This window comes from Arachis ipaensis, chromosome B9, assembly GCF_059453495.1.
Source record: "Arachis ipaensis isolate K30076 ecotype BB chromosome B9, ASM5945349v1, whole genome shotgun sequence".
NCBI classification, from domain to species: Eukaryota; Viridiplantae; Streptophyta; class Magnoliopsida; order Fabales; family Fabaceae; genus Arachis; species Arachis ipaensis.
The window spans coordinates 12,193,563-12,214,589 of NC_142444.1; the positions used below are offsets into that span (position 1 = coordinate 12,193,563).

The window sequence follows — 21,027 nt, forward strand, 5'->3', positions numbered from 1 at the left end:
GTGGTCAAACTATGAAGTGACATTTGTCATTAACAATCCACATAATCAAACCACGTCGGTACGTCGTTAACGAAAAATGTGTCAGAGACTAACGTGATGCACTTTTGTCAATCTGAGAGATGTAATTGATACACTTAAAATTTCAAAAACGATTTTAGTGTATGACGCCAATTTTAAAAATCATTTTGGAGCTTAACTCTACTTAATGTACTATTTGAAACCATACGAGTTTGAATAGTATGTGTGAGTGACGAATAATTTATTCACTTAATTTAAATAATTTATCAAATTTAATATTTTGTTAATTAAATTATTAAAATACTAATTAAATATTGATTAAATTATTTAATATTTTTATTTATTATATTATGTATGTTGTTATAGTATAATAAAAATGGTAAACTATAATTCCTTAATTAAATATTGGTGGCTTTATTGGATGAGTAATTAAGGTAATTTATATAAATAAATTATTTGGAGATTAAATTTTTTTGAAATAGGTTACATTCGTATCCTAAACCAATTCTATATAAACTGCTACACTCTACTACTACGATTTAGAATTTATATGTAATTCGAATATCGCAGATTACATTCAAATACACACAATCATAATTATAACTTTAGTCCAAAATAGTTCCAAATATAACTAAATTAAAAATAAATGATAAACACAAAACTTAGATCAAATACTAGAACTAAAGAAATCAATAAAAATTTTCAAAACCATGTATAGAGTTGCCAAGATTTAGAAAGTAATAATCATCGTGCACATTTTCTCTTGCCGTTATCACTGTCTTGGTCTTTATCTTTATTTTCTTCCTCTTCTATCTTATAGTTGTTGCTTGTTGTCACTTAGCTGACACAGTTCTCTTTATTATCTTCGTCATTTTTGTCTTTTTTTTTTCTTTATAGTAATTATTTCATCATTGTGACTGTTGTTTCTAATTTTTTTCTCTTCTTCTAGTTTTTTCTTCTTTTTTTTCTTCTTTTTTATTTTGATTTTTTTTACTGATTTCGGTGTAATGGTTTATATTACAAATAGTTAGTATAGAACAAATATATATTTTGTTCACAAAATTATATTTTTGTAAATTTGATTTTCAAATAATTTATTTATATAACTAATATAATTACGAAACTTTTATATGTGGGTTGGCTATAACATTATTTTCTTAGTAACCCTTAATAATTTTAAGGACAATTTATGAAAATAAAATATTTGATTTTTAAAATTACGCAAATACAATTTTTGCAGTTTGGATACAAAAATGCAACTTTTTACAAATCTATATAAACCGTGAAAGGGATCCTACGGATTTGAAATACACGTAAACTATGGAGGGTTCCACACGTTGATGAAGCATTTGGGAAGAAATCGTGATAGGAGTTCCACGGTTTTTGTGAGAATGCAAAACATGCACCGAATTCTACTATATATACCAACCTAGAGTGTCATTTTTATATATCAAGTAAATATTTAAACTATTAGTCTCTAAAATTTGAGTTAGGTAATTTAGTATTTTTAATGATGATGTTTAGGATAAAATAAATTTTTATGATACTTATATAAAATTTTAAAGTTAAAAAATAAAAGAGTTTATTTATTATATTTATATTTATTATGAATTTTTATTTTAAAATATTATATAAAATTTTAAAAAATTTGAAAAAATAAATTATTCTTCGTTATAAACACGTTTATTATAATTTTTTTAAGTTTTAAGAGCTGTTTTACCAAACATAATTGTAGTACTTGTGTTTATTAAATTATATTTATTTAAATTTTAAATATTTTAGAGTAAAATATGTAATTATTAATAAAAAATTGAGAGTATTATTTAAATAAATATATATAAATATACGTATTAAAAATTTAAAATATTATTTGAATATATATACTGAATATTTGAATGAGTTACTTAAATTAAAAAATTAAAAATTAAATAGAATATAATTCTATTTAATTCAAATTATATTAGATTAAATTAAAATAGTTTGAAAAATAAATTTAAATTAACACTATACAAATCAATTATTTGTATAAAATTGAATTAGATTGAAAAGTATAAATTAAATCAATATTATCCAATCGTTTAAAATTATATTATTTTTACAATTTGAATAAATTTAAAATGTACTACAAAATATAGTCTTATTTCATTGATAATACAAATGATAGATGTAAATATATTTCATTCACTCTAGGTTGTATATATAATGAAACTCGTGTATAAACCGTTGACTTCTTTCACGGTTTATGTATGTTTTGCATCCTCACAGAAACCGTGAAACTCCTACCATGTTTCTTTTCAAATGCTTCATCAACCTAAACCGTGGAACCCCTCCAGCGGGTTTACGTGTATTTCAAATTCGTGGAATCCCTTCCACGGTTTACATAAATTTGTAGAAAGCTGCATTTTCGTATCGAAATTGTAAAAGTTGCATTTTTGTAATTTTAAAAGCCAAATATTTTATTTTTGTAAATTACCCTAATTTTAAGTAAACACATTTGTGATTTACTTATGAGATTTTTAATATGGGCAATTTACGCAAATAAAATGAATGAGCAAAACCTTTACCCAAATACAACATTGGCAATTTCCATATGCAAATGCAACAAACGCAACTATATATAATCCGCTACACCCTACAGCGGAACTCAGTTGCACGTAATCCGCTACAGGGTATCGCGGATTACGTTGAGAGCGGGTTACTCATAAACCGCTACACCCTGTAGCGGTTTATGACCAATTGGCGTTTAGGCATAATCTGCTACACCCTGTAGCGGATTATGAGTATAGTGGTGTGTGTATGTTAGGGTTTAAAACCCATGATGCAAAATGCACGAATTGATACAAAATATAATCGTCATTCCCAGTAACTCATACAAAAATAATACAGGTATAACTACATAACTAATATAGATATAACTGTCACAAGTCGTTAACCCTAACAGAAAATAAATATGTCATAATTCATACATGGATAACTATCGGAAATAAGAGAATCGGACGCTAGTGCTAGTCACCGTCAACATCATGGTCGCCTCCGAATGGACCAAGTAGGTGCAAGTCTGTGCCACATCGAGTCGGGAGCCTAACCCTAGCCGCTCGCCGATCTCCCGGCGGAGCCTCCTGTGCCCGAGCTCTGAATGCAGATGGTGGCGTCCCCCCCCATCCCGAACCAAGTGTCGTACGGGCTGCCTGCGGGCTCATTCAGGCCGACCGGGAGCTGGGTCTCAGGAACCTGGGTGTCAGGCATATCAGCTGGCTGTGGCCTATACTCCGTAAGGTCTGAAGGGCCGCCTGGAATCGGGCTCTGGTACTGATGAACGTCATCACCCTGTATGATCTCAGCAAAATCTGCATAGAATTGGGGTCCATCCAACTGATCGTCCAAATCCATGGTGAAAGAAGTGGTAGCAAGATCGGCTAACAAATGTGTGCTACACCCATGTAGTACCTGAGAGCTAGATACGTGGGTAAAAGGTGTACCACCCATAGTAGCCTCTGCGGTGCCACCAACATGCGTGTCTGGAGGGTGCCGACGGGACGATCCTGCCTCGTCATCGTGGTGGACGGGAGGTGCTCCTCCACCACGAGCAGTCCGTCGTCTAGCAGAAGATCGATGAAGGCGATGATTTGCCTGGCCTCCGTCATCACCACCAACCTGCTCCTCCTGCATCATGTCGTCTAGCCAGCGCCAGTCGCGATCAGTGGCACGTGTACCGATGCGTCGTCTCCGTTCCAAGCGTCTATTATCCGGAATATCAGACGCTGGAACTCTAGTCGGCGCCTGCGACGACCCTCTGAGTATAGCATCGTCCGGGACCTGGGTCGGCCTGGGGTCGGCGAAAGCAATCCCTGGTGAAAGAATCCTATGTGCAACACGGTGCCACCAGTCCAGGTACTCAGGGGATGGACCAGGATCAGGAACTCTCTGGACACTCAACACAGAACGAACTCGGTGGGAAACCCGGTGGCCTCAGCGTGGGAAACCGCCAAAAGATCCATGACTGTAGCAACTGCAGGGGTCTAGCCAAGTTGGTGACGTTTCTGTTCGCCACCCTGCACATGCATCGGTACAGCCACGCCAATGCAGCGGCGCCCCAGCTATAGTTGCCCATATCGTCAAGTCTCGCCACAAAAGGCAACCAGCGAAGGTGGACTCGATTAGCACTCTTGTCCATGAACAGCTGTGTGGACAGAAGCATCATAATATACGCGCGTGCATATATGCGCACGGTCTCCTCCGAAGCATCCACTGGTAATACCCTGAACTACTCATGAAACCATGTGAAGTGGACTGTGTATAACTTTCTCTTATCCGGTGGTGGAAGCTCACCAAATAACTCCTCGAACCACTCCCATGCCGGTTTGGTCCCCTCGATGTGCATGTGAAAGTCTGTCATGCACCCAGAAACAGCATGGCCATCCACGGGCAGCCCGAGCTGGTATGCCACGTCCTGGAGCGTGATAGTACACTCTCCGAAAGGCATATGAAAAGTGTGGGTCTCCGGCCGCCACCTCTCGATAAATGCGCTGACCAAAGGTTCATCCAACCTGAACCAATGCGCGTTCAGCCTAGCCAGGTGGTACAACCCAGCTCTCTCTAAGTAAGGTATGACCCTATCATGTAACGGCATATTCTGTTGACTACGGACGCTATACACACATCGGGTTGGCTGCATTTTCAGAAATAAAGAACACCGGCTTAATTTCTAACAATAACATCACCAACCAAACTATAGCTTGTATTTCTAGTCTTAAGCTAATTGGGTTTTGAAATTACTAATTTACCTCTCTACCTTCACTATTAAATGTTAAATGTTAAATGTCAAAGTTTATATTTCAAATTTTCATTTTCAAACCAAAACCTAAACTAAGTCTCTATCTATCTAATTAATGAATTAATTCCTTAATATTGAATAAAATATACATTTATTAAAATAGTGTTTGAAAATACAGACACTTACCTCTGCATCGATGGTTCCGGCTACGTGAGCAACGCCGTCGAGCCGGTACAACCGCCGTTCATCCTCCATTCTTCGAAACTAATCAAGCACTTGAATATTCTCTCCCTTCTCTCTATTTTCTCTCTCTAACTTTCTCTCCAAAATAACTCAAATGATTTCTGCTACAGTCTCACGCGGTATATATATACACACCACTATACTCATAATCCACTACAGGGTGTAGCGGATTATGCCTAAACGCCAATTGGTCATAAACCGCTATAGAGTGTAGCGGTTTATGAGTAACCCGCTCTCAACGTAATCCGCGATACCCTGTAGCGGATTACGTGCAACTGAGTTCCACTGCAGAGTATAGCGAATTATATATAGTTACGTTTGTTGTATTTGCGTATGAAAATTGCCAATGTTGTATTTACGTAAAGATTTTGCTCATTCATTTTATTTACGTAAATTGCTCTTTTAATATTATCCATCACACTATTATAATTTAGAATAACATTGTCGGGTTGTTATATATTACGGTGTGTTTGAGAATATATAATAAAGTTGGAGGTTACATAGAAGAGAATAACTATTATAAATTATTTGAAACGGTTTCGTTAGAGAATTAATTAGGGGTGAAGTGAATTTTAATTATTTAGTTAAAAAATAAGTCTGTTATAAAAAAAAATAACTCCCCCACTATCTTAATTCTTTGAATTGTAAAATAAAAAAAATAATTTAGTTAACTTATATTGTAATTGATTTTCTTTTTTTAAACAAGTTAGCTCAACACAACACAGTGGAACGATAAAGAACCTACGTGAGACAACAACAACCAAATCCATATAAAAAGAAAATATTTTTAGTGTCATCTTTGATATTGACATCAACAATAGAAGGGATTCATACTACTCCATTCTCTATAACTAATTAAAGATTTCTGAAAAATCTCTTCAACATCGACTTCCTTGTTATTAAAAATGTGTCCGTTCCTCTCTAGCCAAATGGTCCAGATAATAGATAACAGCAAAGAAATATATGAGCCATTTGTTTCGCTCCTCTTTTTTGTTGACAACATTTGTCCAACTCTCAAAATATTATTTCAATAAATCTGGAAGTGACCACAACCTCCCAAAGTCAGATAACCATTAACACCACATCTGCCAAATAAATTCACTAAACTTTGTTTTCATGACTATATGCTATTTGTTCAACAAATTAATTAGTCTTATATTTTTTTAATTCTAAAATATATATTAATACTGATTAAAAAATAATGCTGTGTATGGAACGAGTTGTTAAATTTGTAAATATTAAAGGTGTTCATACCCTGGCCCAATAAATAGGGCCCAAGATCTAAGCAAAGAAGCCCAACCCAAAGGGTTGGCCCTCCTCCAGTACCAGCCTTCGTCCCAAAAGTCGGTACTAAACACGACCTGCTCCAAAGAAGTCGGATACGAGGGTTAGCTGGCAGATAACACTCATTCGAATGAGTAACTGCCCCTAGAAACTCTCTAACCACTTCAAGGAGCCATATCTTAACCTCCCTAAGATATGGGAACGGTTATCCGCCTAAAAAGGTGGCACTACTTCAGCGGTGGTTATTGGTTCACCACTATAAATACCCTGACTTCCCTCAGGTATCACTAAGTCCAATACATTCTAAACTTGCTTATACCCTTGCTAACTTAGGCATCGGAGTGTCTTTGCAGGTACCACCCCCCATTCTTTCACACGTGCAAGTCGGACGGAGGAACACCGAGTTTCGGGCAAACGCGATAGTCTCCTCCCTCACACGTTTGGGCCTACCAACGTCATCCGGCCCACCAATCTCTGGTTACCCACCGTAACATTGGCGCCGTTGCCGGGGACCCCAGAGATCAACCAGTGATGGCGGAAAGATCCCCTGAAGAAGGTCATGTGGAGACAGATTCTGATCAAGAGAATTTGAACACCGGAAACAATGAAGCAGATCAGAACCTCCACCAGGAAGCTAATGATCAACATAGGGAAGGCACCTCCGGAATCAAAAATCCGAAGGTGAACTCCTCGGAGGGGCGCGAATCAGAAAAAGAAGGACCCTCCCACACTAGTGAGCTTATGGGATTAATCCATAGCCGCCTCGAGCAGCTAGAACAGGAGCGGGAACGACAAAAGGAAGCTGAAAAGAACCTAAAAGAGGAGATGGAGCGACGAAAAGAGTTAGAAAGAAAACTCTTAAAATTAGAATCCTCCCTCAAAAGTCGGAATTCCCACGGCGATAGAGAAGATTCTCCCTTAGGAGAGAAAGATCCGTTTAGCGAGGACATAATGAGGGCAAAAGTTCCGAGAAACTTTAGAAGCCCCGATATGGACCTCTACGATGGAACCACCGATCCAAAGCATCATCTGAGCAACTTTAAAAGTCGGATGTATCTGACCGACGCTTCTGACGCTACGCGATGCAAAGCTTTTCCGACAACCTTGTCAAAAGCAGCGATGAAGTGGTTCGACAGCCTCCCTCCGAGGTCAATTACCAGTTTTGAAGACCTCTCAAGAAAGTTCTTGATGAGGTTCTCCATCCAGAAGGATAAAGCAAAGCATGCACCAAGTCTCCTGGGAATAAAACAGGAGGTCGGAGAGTCCTTACGGGCCTATATGGAAAGGTTCAACAAAGCATGTTTGGAGATTCAAGACCTGCCCACCGAAGCAGTCATCATGGGGCTAGTCAATGGTCTTAGAGAAGGTCCCTTCTCACAGTCCATATCAAAAAGACACCCCGCCTCTTTAAATGATGTACAGGAAAGAGCCGAAAAATACATCAATATGGAAGAAAACGCTAGGCTAAGAGACCCAAGTTTGCGACTCGGGCACCCTCCCTCAACGAAAGAGAGGGAGAGGGAAGCGAAGAAGAAGGAAGAGCTCGGCCTTGATAGGCCAAGAAAATATCACTCTTATACTCCATTGAAAGTCCCTGTAGTGGATGTATACAGAGAAATTTGTAACACCGAAAGGCTGCCTCCCCCCAGACCTATTAAGAATAAAAAAGGGGGAAGTCGCGGGGATTACTGTGAGTACCATAAGATATATGGGCACTCTACAAACGACTGTTACGACCTTAAAAATGTGATAGAAAAGCTGGCCAGAGAAGGTCGGCTTGACAGATATCTCATAGAAAGGTCGGACAGTCATGGAAAAAGAAAGCGAGATGATATGGACAAAAGAGACCCACCACCGCAAACTCCGGAAAGACATATCCATATGATCTCAGGAGGGTTTGCAGGAGGGGGACTCACGAAATCCTCTCGTAAGAGACACCTCAAGAGAGTGTACCAGGTTGAAGAGGGGTCCTCCGACCTCCCAACCATTTCATTCACAAAGGAAGATGGGCGAGGAATAATCCCTGGGCACGACGACCCAGTGGTAATCACCATGATCCTGGCAAATGCCCATCTACACAGAACACTAGTAGACCAAGGAAGCTCGGCGGACATCCTATTCAAGCCCGCCTTCGACAAGCTAGGTTTAGATGAGAAAGAGTTGAGAGCCTACCCCGACACCTTGTACGGACTAGGTGACACGCCAATAAAGCCACTAGGATTTTTGCCCCTCCACACCACCTTTGGAAAGGGGGAGAAATCAAAGACTCTGAGTATAGACTTCATAGTCATCGACGTGGGGTCGGCCTATAATGCTCTAATCGGCAGAGCTACCCTTAATCGACTCGGAGCGGTGGTATCGACACCCCACCTTTGCATGAAATTCCCGACCCCAGCAGGGATAGCAACGGTGAAGGGAGATCAGAAGCTAGCAAGAAAATGCTACAACGAAAGCCTAAACCTGAGAGGAAAAGGCAAAGAGGTTCACACAATAGAGCTCGGTGGAGCAAGGATTAAAGAAGAGCTGCGACCCCAGCCCGGGGGAAAAACCGAGGAGATTCAGGTCAGCGAAGAGGAAGGAAAAAATACTCACATAGGAGCCAACCTAAGGGAAACCTTAAGACAAGGGTTGACTAAGCTCCTAAAAGATAACTCCGATCTCTTTGCCTGGAAGGCCTCCGACATGCCTGGGATAGACCCCAAGCTCATGTCTCACAAGCTCTCGGTCTACTCAGGGTCCCGACCTGTGCAACAGAGAAGACGCAAGCTCGGCCCAGAACGAGCCCTAGTAGTAGAAGAACAAGTGCAGGCGCTCCTAGAAGCCGGCTTCATCAAAGAAGTCAAATACCCAACATGGCTAGCCAATGTAGTGCTAGTCAAAAAACAAAATGGCAAATGGAGAATGTGCGTCGACTACACCGACTTAAATAAGGCATGTCCCAAGGACCCTTATCCACTACCAAGCATTGATGCCCTAGTAGACTCTAGCTCGGGTTATTCGATACTTGTCGTTTATGGACGCCTACTCGGGATATAACCAAATCCCGATGTATGAACCAGACCAGGAAAAAACATCATTCATCACGCCCAGAGCTAACTTTTGCTACGTGGTCATGCCATTTGGATTGAAAAATGCAGGGGCCACATATCAGAGGCTGATGAACAAGGTGTTTTCCCCTCACTTAGGAAACTTAATGGAAGTATACTTCGACGATATGTTGGTAAAGACCAAGAAGGAAGTCGACCTCTTGTCTGACCTCTCACAAGTCTTCGACACCATAAGGTTGCACGGGATGAGACTAAATCCTGCAAAGTGCGCCTTCGCAGTGGAGGCAGGAAAATTTCTAGGATTCATGCTAACACAAAGAGGGATTGAAGCCAATCCCGACAAGTGTAGAGCTATCCTAGAGATGAAAAGCCCGACTTGTTTGAGAGAGGTCCAACAGCTGAATGGCCGACTAGCAGCTCTCTCCAGATTTTTGGCAGGATCAGCACTAAGATCCCTTCCGCTGTTCTCCCTACTGAGAAAGGGGCATCAGTTTGAGTGGACTCCCGAATGCGAGGAGGCGTTCCAGGAGTTCAAAAAGTTTTTGAGCCAGCCTCCTATCTTGACCCGACCTATAGCCGGAAAAGACCTCATCCTATACCTCTCCGTGGCAGACAGGGCTGTCTCAGCAGCCTTGATAAGAGAAGAGGAGGTCAGGCAACACCCAATCTACTTCATCAGTAAAGTTCTACAGGGCCCTGAGCTAAGGTACCACAAATTAGAAAAGTTCGCCTACTCCTTAGTAATAGCCTCTCGAAGGCTACGGCCTTACTTTCAGGCTCACACAATAAGAGTCCGCACGAATCAACCCATGAAGCAAATCCTCCAAAAAATGGATATTGCAGGAAGAATGGTACAATGGGCAATAGAGCTCTCCGAGTTTGACTTAAAGTATGAAACTCGGACGGCGATTAAAGCCCAGTGCCTCGCCGACTTCGTTGCCGAATATGCAGGGGATCAAGAGGACAAACCGACCACTTGGGAACTCTATGTGGATGGATCCTCCAATAAAACAGGAAGCGGCGCAGGCATAATATTGGTAGATGAAAGGGGAACCCAGATAGAAGTTTCCCTCAAGTTCGAATTCCCAGCTTCAAATAATCAGGCAGAATACGAAGCCTTGATCGCAGGATTGAAGCTGGCTGAAGAAGTCGGTGCTACGAAAGTGATGGTATACAGCGACTCCCAAGTGGTGACCTCTCAAATAAGTGGGGAGTACCAGGCAAAAGACCCAACTATGAAAAGGTACTTGGAGAAAGCCTCGGAACTCTTGGGGCGCTTTGCAGAAACCGAGGTGAAGCACATAACTCGGGATCTAAACAGCAGAGCAGACGCCCTATCCAAGCTAGCAAGCACCAAGCCAGGAGGAAATAACAAAAGCCTGATTCAAGAGACTCTCCAGGAACCTTCAGTGGTAAAAATGGAAGACACACTAGAAGTCCTTGAAGTGGTCGGATTGAACCTCGGATGGATGAACCCCTTAGTCGAATACCTAAAATTCGACATCCTCCCTAAGGAGGAAAAAGAAGCCCAAAAAATCCGAAGGGAAGCACAACACTATACCTTGGTGAAAAATGTTCTCTATAGAAGGGGGATATCAACACCATTGCTAAAGTGTGTGCCGACCTCAAAAACCACCGAGGTGTTGGAGGAGGTACACAGTGGAATCTGCGGGAATCATCTCGGAGCCAGGTCATTGGCCAGGAAAGTGATCCGAGCAGGATTCTACTGGTCAACCTTGCAGAAAGATGCCACAGAATTTGTGAAAAAGTGCCAGCCATGTCAAATGCATGCAAATTTCCACGTGGCTCCCCCAGAAGAGCTCATTAGTATCACTTCTCCATGGCCCTTTGCAAAATGGGGAATGGATCTGTTAGGTCCTTTTCCCCAGGCGCCAGGACAAGTTAAATACCTAATAGTGGGAATAGATTACTTCACAAAGTGGATAGAAGCAGAACCACTGGCCACCATCACTGCACAAAGAAGTCGAAGGTTCCTCTACAAAAATATCATCACAAGGTATGGGATACCTTACTCCATCACTACAGATAATGGGACCCAGTTCACTGACTCCACCTTTAGAAGCCTGGTAGCCAGTATGAAAATAAAACACCAGTTCACCTCGGTGGAACACCCACAAGCCAACGGGCAAGCCGAAGCAGCCAACAAAGTCATACTGGCAGGACTGAAGAAAAGATTACAAGATGCGAAAGGAGCTTGGGCTGAAGAGCTCCAACAAGTACTATGGGCTTACAGAACAACACCCCAATCCGCCACTGGAGAAACGCCCTTCCGACTAGTCTATGGCGTAGAAGCAATGATCCCAATAGAGATCAATGAGCGAAGCCCAAGAGTGATTTTCCACGACGAGATCAGGAATATACAGGGGCACAAAGAAGAGCTCGACCTGCTCCCTGAAGTCCGAGAAGAAGCTCAAATAAGAGAAGCAGCGCTAAAACAAAGGATGACTACAAGATACAACAAAAAAGTCATTCGAAGGAATTTCACCCCTGACGACTTAGTCTTAATCAGAAACGACATTGGAGTCAACAAATCTGGGGAGGGAAAGCTCGCTGCTAATTGGAAAGGACCATACAAGATCGAGGAGGTCTTAGGAAAGGGCTATTATAAGGTGACCGACTTAGGCGGCACCGAGTTACCAAGGTCATGGCATGCTTGTAATATGAAAAGGTACTACAGCTAAGAAGCGAACTCTACTCCCTGATGTACTCTTTTCCCAGCTTCATGATTTTTTCCCAGAATCAAAGGGTTTTTTCTGGAGAAGGGTTTTTAACGAGGCATCATAGTAGGGGCTAAGGGAAATAAATTATCAAAAGCCCTTAGTAGCAATAAGGTACCTCCTCAATTAATAAAGATCTTTTTCATTTTAAATATCTCTTTTAAATTCCCTTTTTTATTTTTCCTTCTACGAAACGCGCCGATTTAAGCTCGACAAAACGTGAAAATCCCATGAACCGACCTAGATGGTCGTCAGGATAAAACGACGAGGTACAAGTCGGCGTAAAGAGGCTATAGAAGTCGATCATGATAAACTCGGAAGCAATCCGACTCATAGGTCGGAAAACGAAGCCGAGTAAAGCTAAAATGAATCGCAAAAGTAGCCTAAGTCACGAAAAACTCAATAAAACAAAATTGAGTACTAGGAATAACAAAAAGAGATAAGGAAAAACTACGAAAGAATAGCAAGGCTGCCTTAAGGAAATTCAGAAAAGCAGGCAAGCCCCAAAGAAAAGGTTTTTTTTTTTCCTAGAAAAGATCAAGGAGTCAAAAGAACCACGAACAGAAAAAGCATGCGCACATAAGGTAACTCAAAACCCTTATCCAAAAAAGGGTACTTATTTTTTAACTTACAATAACCCTTATAAAAAGGGGGTATCATAAAGTGTTTTGTTTACGGCCCTAAAAGGCCAAAAAATTGTTCAAACACTACCAAAATAAATAAAGAGTTTAAAAAAGAGGGGCCCACAGGCCGGGCCCCAATAGCCAAAATCACTTCTCAAGAGGATCACCACCAGCAGAGTCAGGGGGAACACCAGAAGCAGGAGTCGAAGAGGAAGTCGGAGGAGCGGTAGAGGAACTCGGAGCATCCTTGGAACGAGGAGGGGACTCTATGATCCTCTGACCCCGAGTCTTTAAATCAGACTCAGACTCCACCACGGGGACAGGAGGATCCACGATGGCACCATCAACTACAATCTTATCAGGGTCCAAAGGAGAAAGGTCCAAGTCAGGAGCAATAACTCCGACCTGTTCCTTGAAAATCCTCCAAGCCTCATCAGCACCATCCGCAATAGAGTCCTCCAACTCGGTATAGGCCTTCCGAGCGTTCAGCAAGTCATTCTTTACAGACACAAGATCAGCAAACAAACTGTTGTAGCTGGCTTGCGCTGCTTTCCTCAAATCCATCTCCATGTTGCACTGGGCTTGCAACTTCTTCCCCTTCTCTCTGAGGCTGTCCCTCTCCTCCGTCAGTTTGGCGACTTTCCCCTCCAACTCCTTCTCATGCTCCTGATATATACGAAGCCTACCCTCCAGCTCCTCGACCCTCGAGGTCGTCCCTAAAGAGCTAATGGGAGTCTTCTCAAATATATTCAAGAGTTTGCCACAAACCCCCGCCGTCTTGAGACTCTCCTCAACCACAGTAGTGAGGTAGTGCCGAACAGAGACATCATCCATACTCATACGAGCATGAGGATAGATGTTCTTTCGGACGAACGCAAGAGCGTCCGCCTCACCAGTAGCGCCAGACTCTAAGGTCTTGCGCTTCTTTGGCTCTGGTTCAGGAGTAGGTCGGACGGGAGGGGGCGGCAGAGAAGAAGCAGAGGAAGAAATTACAATAGGTTGAGAGGAAGTCCCGACGTTCCGAGGAGGAGGAGGGGGAGAGACAACCATTCTAACACCTCCAGACCTGGCTCGAGACTTTGCCTTGGCTTCCTGAACCCTCTGGTAAGACTCTTGAGCATTTTTCTTTGCCATCTCTGCAAAAACAAAATGATAGCTAAAATCAGACAAAGTCGGTAAAAGAAATCGCAAGTCGGAAATAAGCAAGAAGTGCAAAAAGCTACCTAATTGTGGCTGGACAAAGGCCGGCGACCCCTGGAGAAATTTTTTAGTATCCAAGTATGGGGCCCTCCCCCACACTTCTCGGAGGAACCCCACAATGGCTACCTCGACCTCATTTAGGTCATCTAGACCATATTTCTCGCAGGGGGAGGCCTCCAGCCAATATAAAGGAAATCGGGGAGAGGAATGCTCATCCAGGAAAAAGGGGTGGTGACCCTCTACAGCTTGCACTTTGAAAAAGTAGTTCTTGAAGTCGTGAAAGGACTCGTCAAAAAGGGTAAAAAGCCTCCGACCTTGAATGGCTCGAAAGGACACCCACTGTTGCTTATTATTTAGCCCACTGAAGGGTTTGGTCATATGGAAAAGGTAAAAGAAAATTCTTAGAGAAATCGGAAACTCTAGAGCCTGGCTGATAAATTGATAAATTTTTAGAAAACCCCAAGAGTTGGGGTGAAGCTGGGTGGGAGCCACTCGGCAATGACGCAATACAGACATTTCAAACTCTGAAAAAGGGAGGAAAACGCCCAAACGAGTGACCATACTCTCATACATAAAAAAGAAATGAGCGGCCGTCTCGTCAGCCCTCCCGAAACAAACCCGGTCTTCTGGACCCGGGACTACCAACTCGTACTTGGGCTCATCTTCTTCAGAAGTACAAATTCTATAGTGAGTACGAAGGTGGGTGATAAATTCAGTGTCAACAGAGGGCTCCTCCCCTAGAACCGTAACGTCTACCCACTGGGAGAGAGCATCTACGGAAGCCATTTTCTTTTCTTAAAAAAGGGGGTGACAAGAAACCTACAAAAGAAAAGAAAAATCAACACACGGTCTCTAAGGGAAGGGGCACGGAACTAAAGCCTACAAACCAAATCTACCTACAAGATAAAGGCACGCAAATAGAAAACATGTCACAGAAGGGAAAAAACTAACCTTTGAGTCTGAAATCAAGACAGGAGGAAGTAAGAACCTTCGAAACGCAACAATACAGCACGAACAAATGCAAGGGAAATTTGAAAGATTGCAGAAACGAAACAACGAAAGAGAGGGAAAGTATTTATAAAGACGTTAGGGGCATAATGGTAAAATGGGGGCAGTCATTAATGAAGATGCACCGTTACCAAGGCCATTAAATCTCTACGCACACCCCTAACGGACACGACGCTTGATTAGACGTAACTGTCAGAACCGAAAGGTCAAGAAAGATCACGTCGGTTCCTAAACCATCACGTCGGTCCTCCTGCAAATCGGCCAAAACCCCGAGTTGAATACTCGAACCCAACTCTTAAAAAGAAATTGGGCTCGAGTAGGGGCACTGTTCATACCCTGGCCCAATAAATAGGGCCCAAGATCTAAGCAAAGAAGCCCAACCCAAAGGGTTGGCCCTCCTCCAGTACCAGCCTTCGTCCCAGAAGTCGGTACTAAACACGACCTGCTCCAAAGAAGTCGGATACGAGGGTTAGCTGGCAGATAACACTCATTCGAATGAGTAACTGCCCCTAGAAACTCTCTAACCACTTCAAGGAGCCATATCTTAACCTCCCTAAGATATGGGAACGGTTATCCGCCTAAAAAGGTGGCACTACTTCAGCGGTGGTTATTGGTTCACCACTATAAATACCCTGACTTCCCTCAGGTATCACTAAGTCCAATACATTCTAAACTTGCTTATACCCTTGCTAACTTAGGCATCGGAGTGTCTTTGCAGGTACCACCCCCCATTCTTTCACACGTGCAAGTCGGACGGAGGAACACCGAGTTTCGGGCAAACGCGATAGTCTCCTCCCTCACACGTTTGGGCCTACCAACGTCATCCGGCCCACCAATCTCTGGTTACCCACCGTAACAAAAGGTAAAAATTTATATGTAATTATTTTCATGTGAAGTTAATACTTAAAAATTGTTAAATAATAATATAGTTAAATCTGTCAAATCATTCAACAATTCTTAGTTATTAATTTCAGATAAAGACATTTGCATGTGAATTTCTACTAATATTAAATAATTATTTTATCTAATCAAATTTTAAATTTAATCGTACAAAAATAAAACATCCACATTTAAATATTTCAAAAAGAAATTATTCCATGATTAATAATTGAAATGAATCTTTTTTGTTATTAATCCGATTAATTTTAGAGTACCGGTATATGCAGTATTTTTGTTTGCACCATTTTTATACACCACTTTTTAGTATTAAAAGTAATTAATAAGAAGGATGACAATATAAAATTTTGATCGACCCTTCTTAACAAAAAGAAGTCGATTTGAGTATAGTTGTCAGAATCAAACCGGTGATCAAATTGATTAGACTATTGGGTCACTAGATTATTGGTTCAACTGGTAAGTCACTGATTCAACTGATTAATCCGATTCCACATAAGTAAAACATATAAAATAGCCAAAAACTTAAAAATTAAAATTTAAAACACATATCTCCAATAACATTTTAATGAACATTAAGTCTCAAATCTTAAAAAATAAATAATACAAAAATAAATATAAAATTTGTTAGTACTATTATATTAGTATCTCAATTTAACACAATTAAAATAATTCATAGATTATATCTAAGGAGTAATTTCAAAGTCTGGATATCTTTCTTCATCTGATAAATCTGGAGCTACATTCTGATTGATTTTATTCTGATTTACATTTTCTACAGAATTATTATTAGTTTCATCATCATCTCGATTATCTTCCAGATTCAATTGATCTAGCATTTCAATAATGTTTCACAAATCATAATCAATAATAAGGCAAAATATTTGGTTAAAGCATTACAAAATCATCCCTAACAAGAATATACCCAAATCATCTAAAGTTAATTGAAGAGACATATTTGCAAGATCATTCTGTAAAGCATTAACTTCTTCAGGAGTTAAAAATAGTGGTAAATCTTCCATTATCCATTTCGAATGACCCTCAAATGCATCAAAACAAATTGGATCATAACTTTGCTTTCTCATTCGGTTCCTATATTATCAATTAACTTGATTATTCTTATTATGACTAAGAATTTAAAATAATGCCTTCAAGAAAGAATAATAAAAAGTACCTTTGTTGTAGCCTTAAGTTGTAATGAGCATAAACAAGATCATTAAGTTTTTGATGTTCTAACCGACTCCTTTTCTTTGAGTGAATGTGTTCAAAAATGCTCCAGCTACGCTTGCAACTTGCTACAAGTTTGACTCAAAACACGAATCGCTAACTTTTGCAAGTTTGGTGCTCCACATCCATAAGATTCCCACCATTAATCTTAACATAAAAAGGAAATAATATATCACAATCATAAAAAATAAATCATAAATATATCACAATCATAAAAGACTAATTTTAATAAAAAATTTACCAGGCATTATTGTGCTTCGCTCACGTATTACAGACTGTCTTCCAAAGTCTTGTTCAACATTCTTAAAGATTCTCATCTCACTTGTCAATTTAAAATTCAAATCTGCATCACCGTAAGCATATCTCTCAATGACATCTAGTAGGCCAGAAGTTGTTTACTTGTACTTTTTAAATTCTCCAGCATTAAGTTGAAAAGCTGGATTTAACTAATAACCAGTAGCATGAAGGTTTTTATCGAAGTTGTGAATCTCAACGTGTATCTAAAATCTTCAAATAAGGATCAACAACCCTCTTTCTTTTTTGAAACCTCTTCACTATCTCTTCCCAAGCCTTATAAATAGCTTGATAAAGGAAACTCATTGCAGCTCTATTTTCATTATCCACAATACACAATACACGAACAAGTGGCTCAGTAAGCTTAACAATATCAGCATTGATTCTAAAATTTAGAATTTAAGACTTGATCCACAAACTTTTTAGCTTTGGCTTCTTTAGAGTAAGCTGAGCTTGTCTATTCTCTAGATGTCACCATAGCTCTCAATGCATTCTTTTGAGCTAAAATACTTTGCAAAACAATAAAATTAGTGGTAAATCGGGTTGGAGCTGAACGAAGTATTTCTCGTCTGCCTGTGAATTTTCTCATCAAGTACAAAAGATAGCAATGATTATAGATACACTTCGTAATCATTGAAACTTGTGACAGTTCCACTCACTTTCTCTAACTTTTCAATATCCTGAAACATCAAATTAACACAATGTACTGCACAAGGAGACCAATACAATCTAGGAAACTCCAATTCTAACAACCTTCCAGCAGCAATATAATTTGCAGCATTATCCGTCACTACATGTACAACATTCTCAGGACCAACAAATAATACAACATCCTTAAGAAACTTAAACAAAGCATCAATAGTTTTTGAGACATGAGAAGTATCAACTGACTTTAGAAAAATAGTTCCTTTAGGGCAATAAACCAAGAAATTAATTAAAGTATGCCTACAACGATCAATCCATCCATCGACCATGATAGTACATCTAGTTTGTTTCCAAATCTCACGATAATCTTCAATCAATTTACTCAACAAATATCCACGAATTCTTCCATAATTTGGTCCTTTATACCCTGCACCCATGTTTGCAATAGCATCGATCATTGGCTGATAATAAGCTGAATTAATCGCATTAAATGGCACAGAGGCATCAATCATTGATCTCGCAATAGCAATATCACACTTCTCCACAATTTCTTTGCTTTGGAGAACACTTTGATAGTTTGTTGAGCTCCACATATTGCTGCCGATGAAAAAAAAGATTGTAATCCCTTGAGTTGTTTTCCTTTTTTAGAGGTAGGTGTTGGAAGCCTTGATTTTTGTTGTTGTTGCATCTTATTATATTCAATATCATCAAATTCTCTTTCAACTTCATCACAAGCATTATAACTTTCTGCATATTCTTCTTGAGTTTTTCTTTTCTTGGTTCGAAGATCTTCAATGTTTTGATTGAATTGGTGTCTCACTTCAGCTGGCACCTTTCAACATGCCTCAATACCTCCACATTCTCTAGCCAAATGATGCTTAATCTAGTTAATTCCTCCACTCCTAATAAGCTTCTCGCAATAAATACATAACAGAATAGTTCTTCCTTTATCCACAACTTATTTACAATGGTCCCATGTAGGATCCGTTTTTCTTCTATTACTATTTTTTGGGTTCCAATTGTTACATCAGGAGTTGATCCTTATTCCTGGAAAGTTGGTGTTTCTGATGGTGTATTTGATGAAACCATCCTAAATTCCTAATCAACCAAGACTAAATGACTAATCTACAGAAATAATATACAACAACAATCTACTAAGAACAATATATAACAACAACCAAATATAACAAGAATATATTACACTATAATCAACAATATATTACACCAATAATATAAAACAAAAAACTGAACAATTTAACGGAAATTAACATAGATAATCAACACCATTAATCAATTAATTCTAACAAAAGTACTAAATTATTGAAAATTTAAAATACTGAATAACTAAAAAAAATTAAAAATACATACCTTATGCACCGCCAGCAGAGGAAAGAGAGACTGGAGAAGAAGCACGGCGCCGACGACAATGACTGGACGACCGGACCGGCAAAAAGAGGACGACGACAGACACACAACGGCGCATGACAGGAGGCGATGAGCAGTAGCAATAGCAGGAGACGACAGATACACATGAGCCGACGACGTTCGATGGAGGTGGCACTGGCTGTGGTGGGTGGTGTGAGAGCGAGACTGCGAGCACGGTAAGGTGGCGCTGGCTGAACGGGTCTCTCTCACTCTCTCAGACTCTCAGTCTCAGGTGGTCTCTCTCATGAGTTTTGGGGGGGGGGGAGACTGAGAAAGGCCGAAAGGGAATGGGTTTGGGAAAGGTAATGGAGGCTTCGAGCTAGGGTTTCTTTTCTTTCAGCTCAGTTTTTTTTTTAAACCGAAACGACGTCGTTTCACTTTAAGGAAAAAAATTTTTCGAACCGGTTCGAATTATTTTAAATTTGTCGGTTCATCGATTTTCGTCAAACCCAACCGGTTCAAATCGGGTCTCGCTGGTTCTCTTTCTTGTCCGGTCAGCAAGCTCACCCAGACCGGCTTTGTCACTAATTCATCGGATTTTCGGTCTGACCGGACGGGTCGGTCCGGTTTTGATAACACTGGATTTGAGATATTGCCATGCCACTCCTATAAGGTATAAGATATTCGTCTCTCTTTTTAAAACATGTATTTACGATGAGAATGTCAAATGTTGAGGAAAAGTCCAAAATAGTTTTACCCTCGGTATTAACTAACCAAAAACTATGACTTCTGTGAATACTTCCATACCCAGTCACTCCTCTTTCAACATGGTCAATTAAATCTCCTCCAAAGAAAATCTTATCTCCCGAAGGTATATCTTGGATCAAACTCTCTAGATCCTCCTAAAACCTTATCTTGTATTGCTCGTCCGAGCTCACTTGTGGGGTATAGGCGCTAATCACATGAAAAGTACCTCCTTCCATCACAAATTTGATAAAGATGATCTGACCAACCACCCTCTTGACATCTACTATGTCCTTCTTCCACTGCTTATCCACGATAATACCTACCCCATTCCTATTATTCACCTTTCATGTATACCAAAGTTTGAACCCGAAGGTATCAAACTCCCTAGCTTTCGTGCCGACTCATTTTGTTTCTTATAGGTACATGATGTTAATCTTCCTTCTTGTCATGGTATCTACCACTTCCATGGATTTTCCTGTTAGAGTGCATATGTTCTATGTCCCAAATCTCAACCTTCTGTTACTCTGACATTTACCTTTACCTTTTTCTTTGTGAACTAGCTTATTTACCCTCGTCCGTTCACGAAAACACGAAAACCCTTGCTCATTTAATATTGCACCCGGACACCGATGCAGCGACTCTTGCTCACGAGCCATACATCGCATTGCTTCCGGGTCATAAAGATTCGACTAAGTTTTTATGTTGGCTGTCGAAGGCCTAACACAACCCTTCTCCTTTATCCGAGTTTGAGACAGACTATGTACCGCAGATGTCGTAGCATAAGCGGAGTTCATTTTTAGTTATTAATTTTACTAAAGACATTTGCATGTGAGTTTCTGCTAACATTAAATAATTGATTTTATCTGATCAAATTTTAAACTTAATCGTACAAAGATAAAACATCCTCGTTCAAATATTCC

At 40.2% G+C, this 21,027-nt stretch overlaps 3 protein-coding genes across 3 annotated transcripts; all 3 read right to left on the reverse strand.

Moving 5' to 3' along the window:
* Positions 1-3,105: 3,105 nt before the first annotated feature.
* Positions 3,106-4,219, reverse strand: LOC148543754 (uncharacterized). The gene is made up of 2 exons (XM_088498700.1): positions 4,055-4,219; positions 3,106-3,942 (listed from the first exon to the last, which is right to left on the reverse strand). The coding sequence occupies exons 1-2, from the start codon at positions 4,217-4,219 to the stop codon at positions 3,106-3,108; spliced, it is 1,002 nt and encodes a 333-aa protein (XP_088354826.1).
* Positions 4,220-12,874: 8,655 nt separating this feature from the next.
* Positions 12,875-13,861, reverse strand: LOC148543755 (uncharacterized). Its single transcript, XM_088498701.1, has one exon. The coding sequence runs from the start codon at positions 13,859-13,861 to the stop codon at positions 12,875-12,877; it is 987 nt and encodes a 328-aa protein (XP_088354827.1).
* A 2,654-nt stretch (positions 13,862-16,515) lies between these two features.
* Positions 16,516-18,588, reverse strand: LOC148543756 (uncharacterized). Its single transcript, XM_088498702.1, has 4 exons — positions 17,972-18,588; positions 17,604-17,735; positions 16,755-16,921; positions 16,516-16,661 (listed from the first exon to the last, which is right to left on the reverse strand). Exons 1-4 carry the CDS (start codon positions 18,586-18,588, stop codon positions 16,516-16,518), a joined length of 1,062 nt encoding a protein of 353 aa, XP_088354828.1.
* Positions 18,589-21,027: the final 2,439 nt, after the last annotated feature.

Excerpts from the sequence above, each read along its gene's own strand:
- LOC148543756 (XM_088498702.1), bottom strand. The coding sequence starts at position 18,588 with ATGTGGAGCTCAACAAACTATCAAAGTGTTCTCCAAAGCAAAGAAATT. Across the intron at positions 17,736-17,971 it reads AGTTTCAATGATTACGAAGT|AATCAATGCTGATATTGTTA; the intron begins GTATCTATAATC and ends TCTAAATTTTAG. Across the intron at positions 16,662-16,754 it reads ATTAACTTTAGATGATTTGG|ATCAATTGAATCTGGAAGAT; the intron begins GTATATTCTTGT and ends TTGAAATGCTAG.
- LOC148543754 (XM_088498700.1), bottom strand. The coding sequence starts at position 4,219 with ATGATGCTTCTGTCCACACAGCTGTTCATGGACAAGAGTGCTAATCGA. Across the intron at positions 3,943-4,054 it reads GCAGGGTGGCGAACAGAAAC|AGAGTTCCTGATCCTGGTCC; the intron begins GTCACCAACTTG and ends TTGAGTGTCCAG.
- LOC148543755 (XM_088498701.1), bottom strand. The coding sequence starts at position 13,861 with ATGGCAAAGAAAAATGCTCAAGAGTCTTACCAGAGGGTTCAGGAAGCC.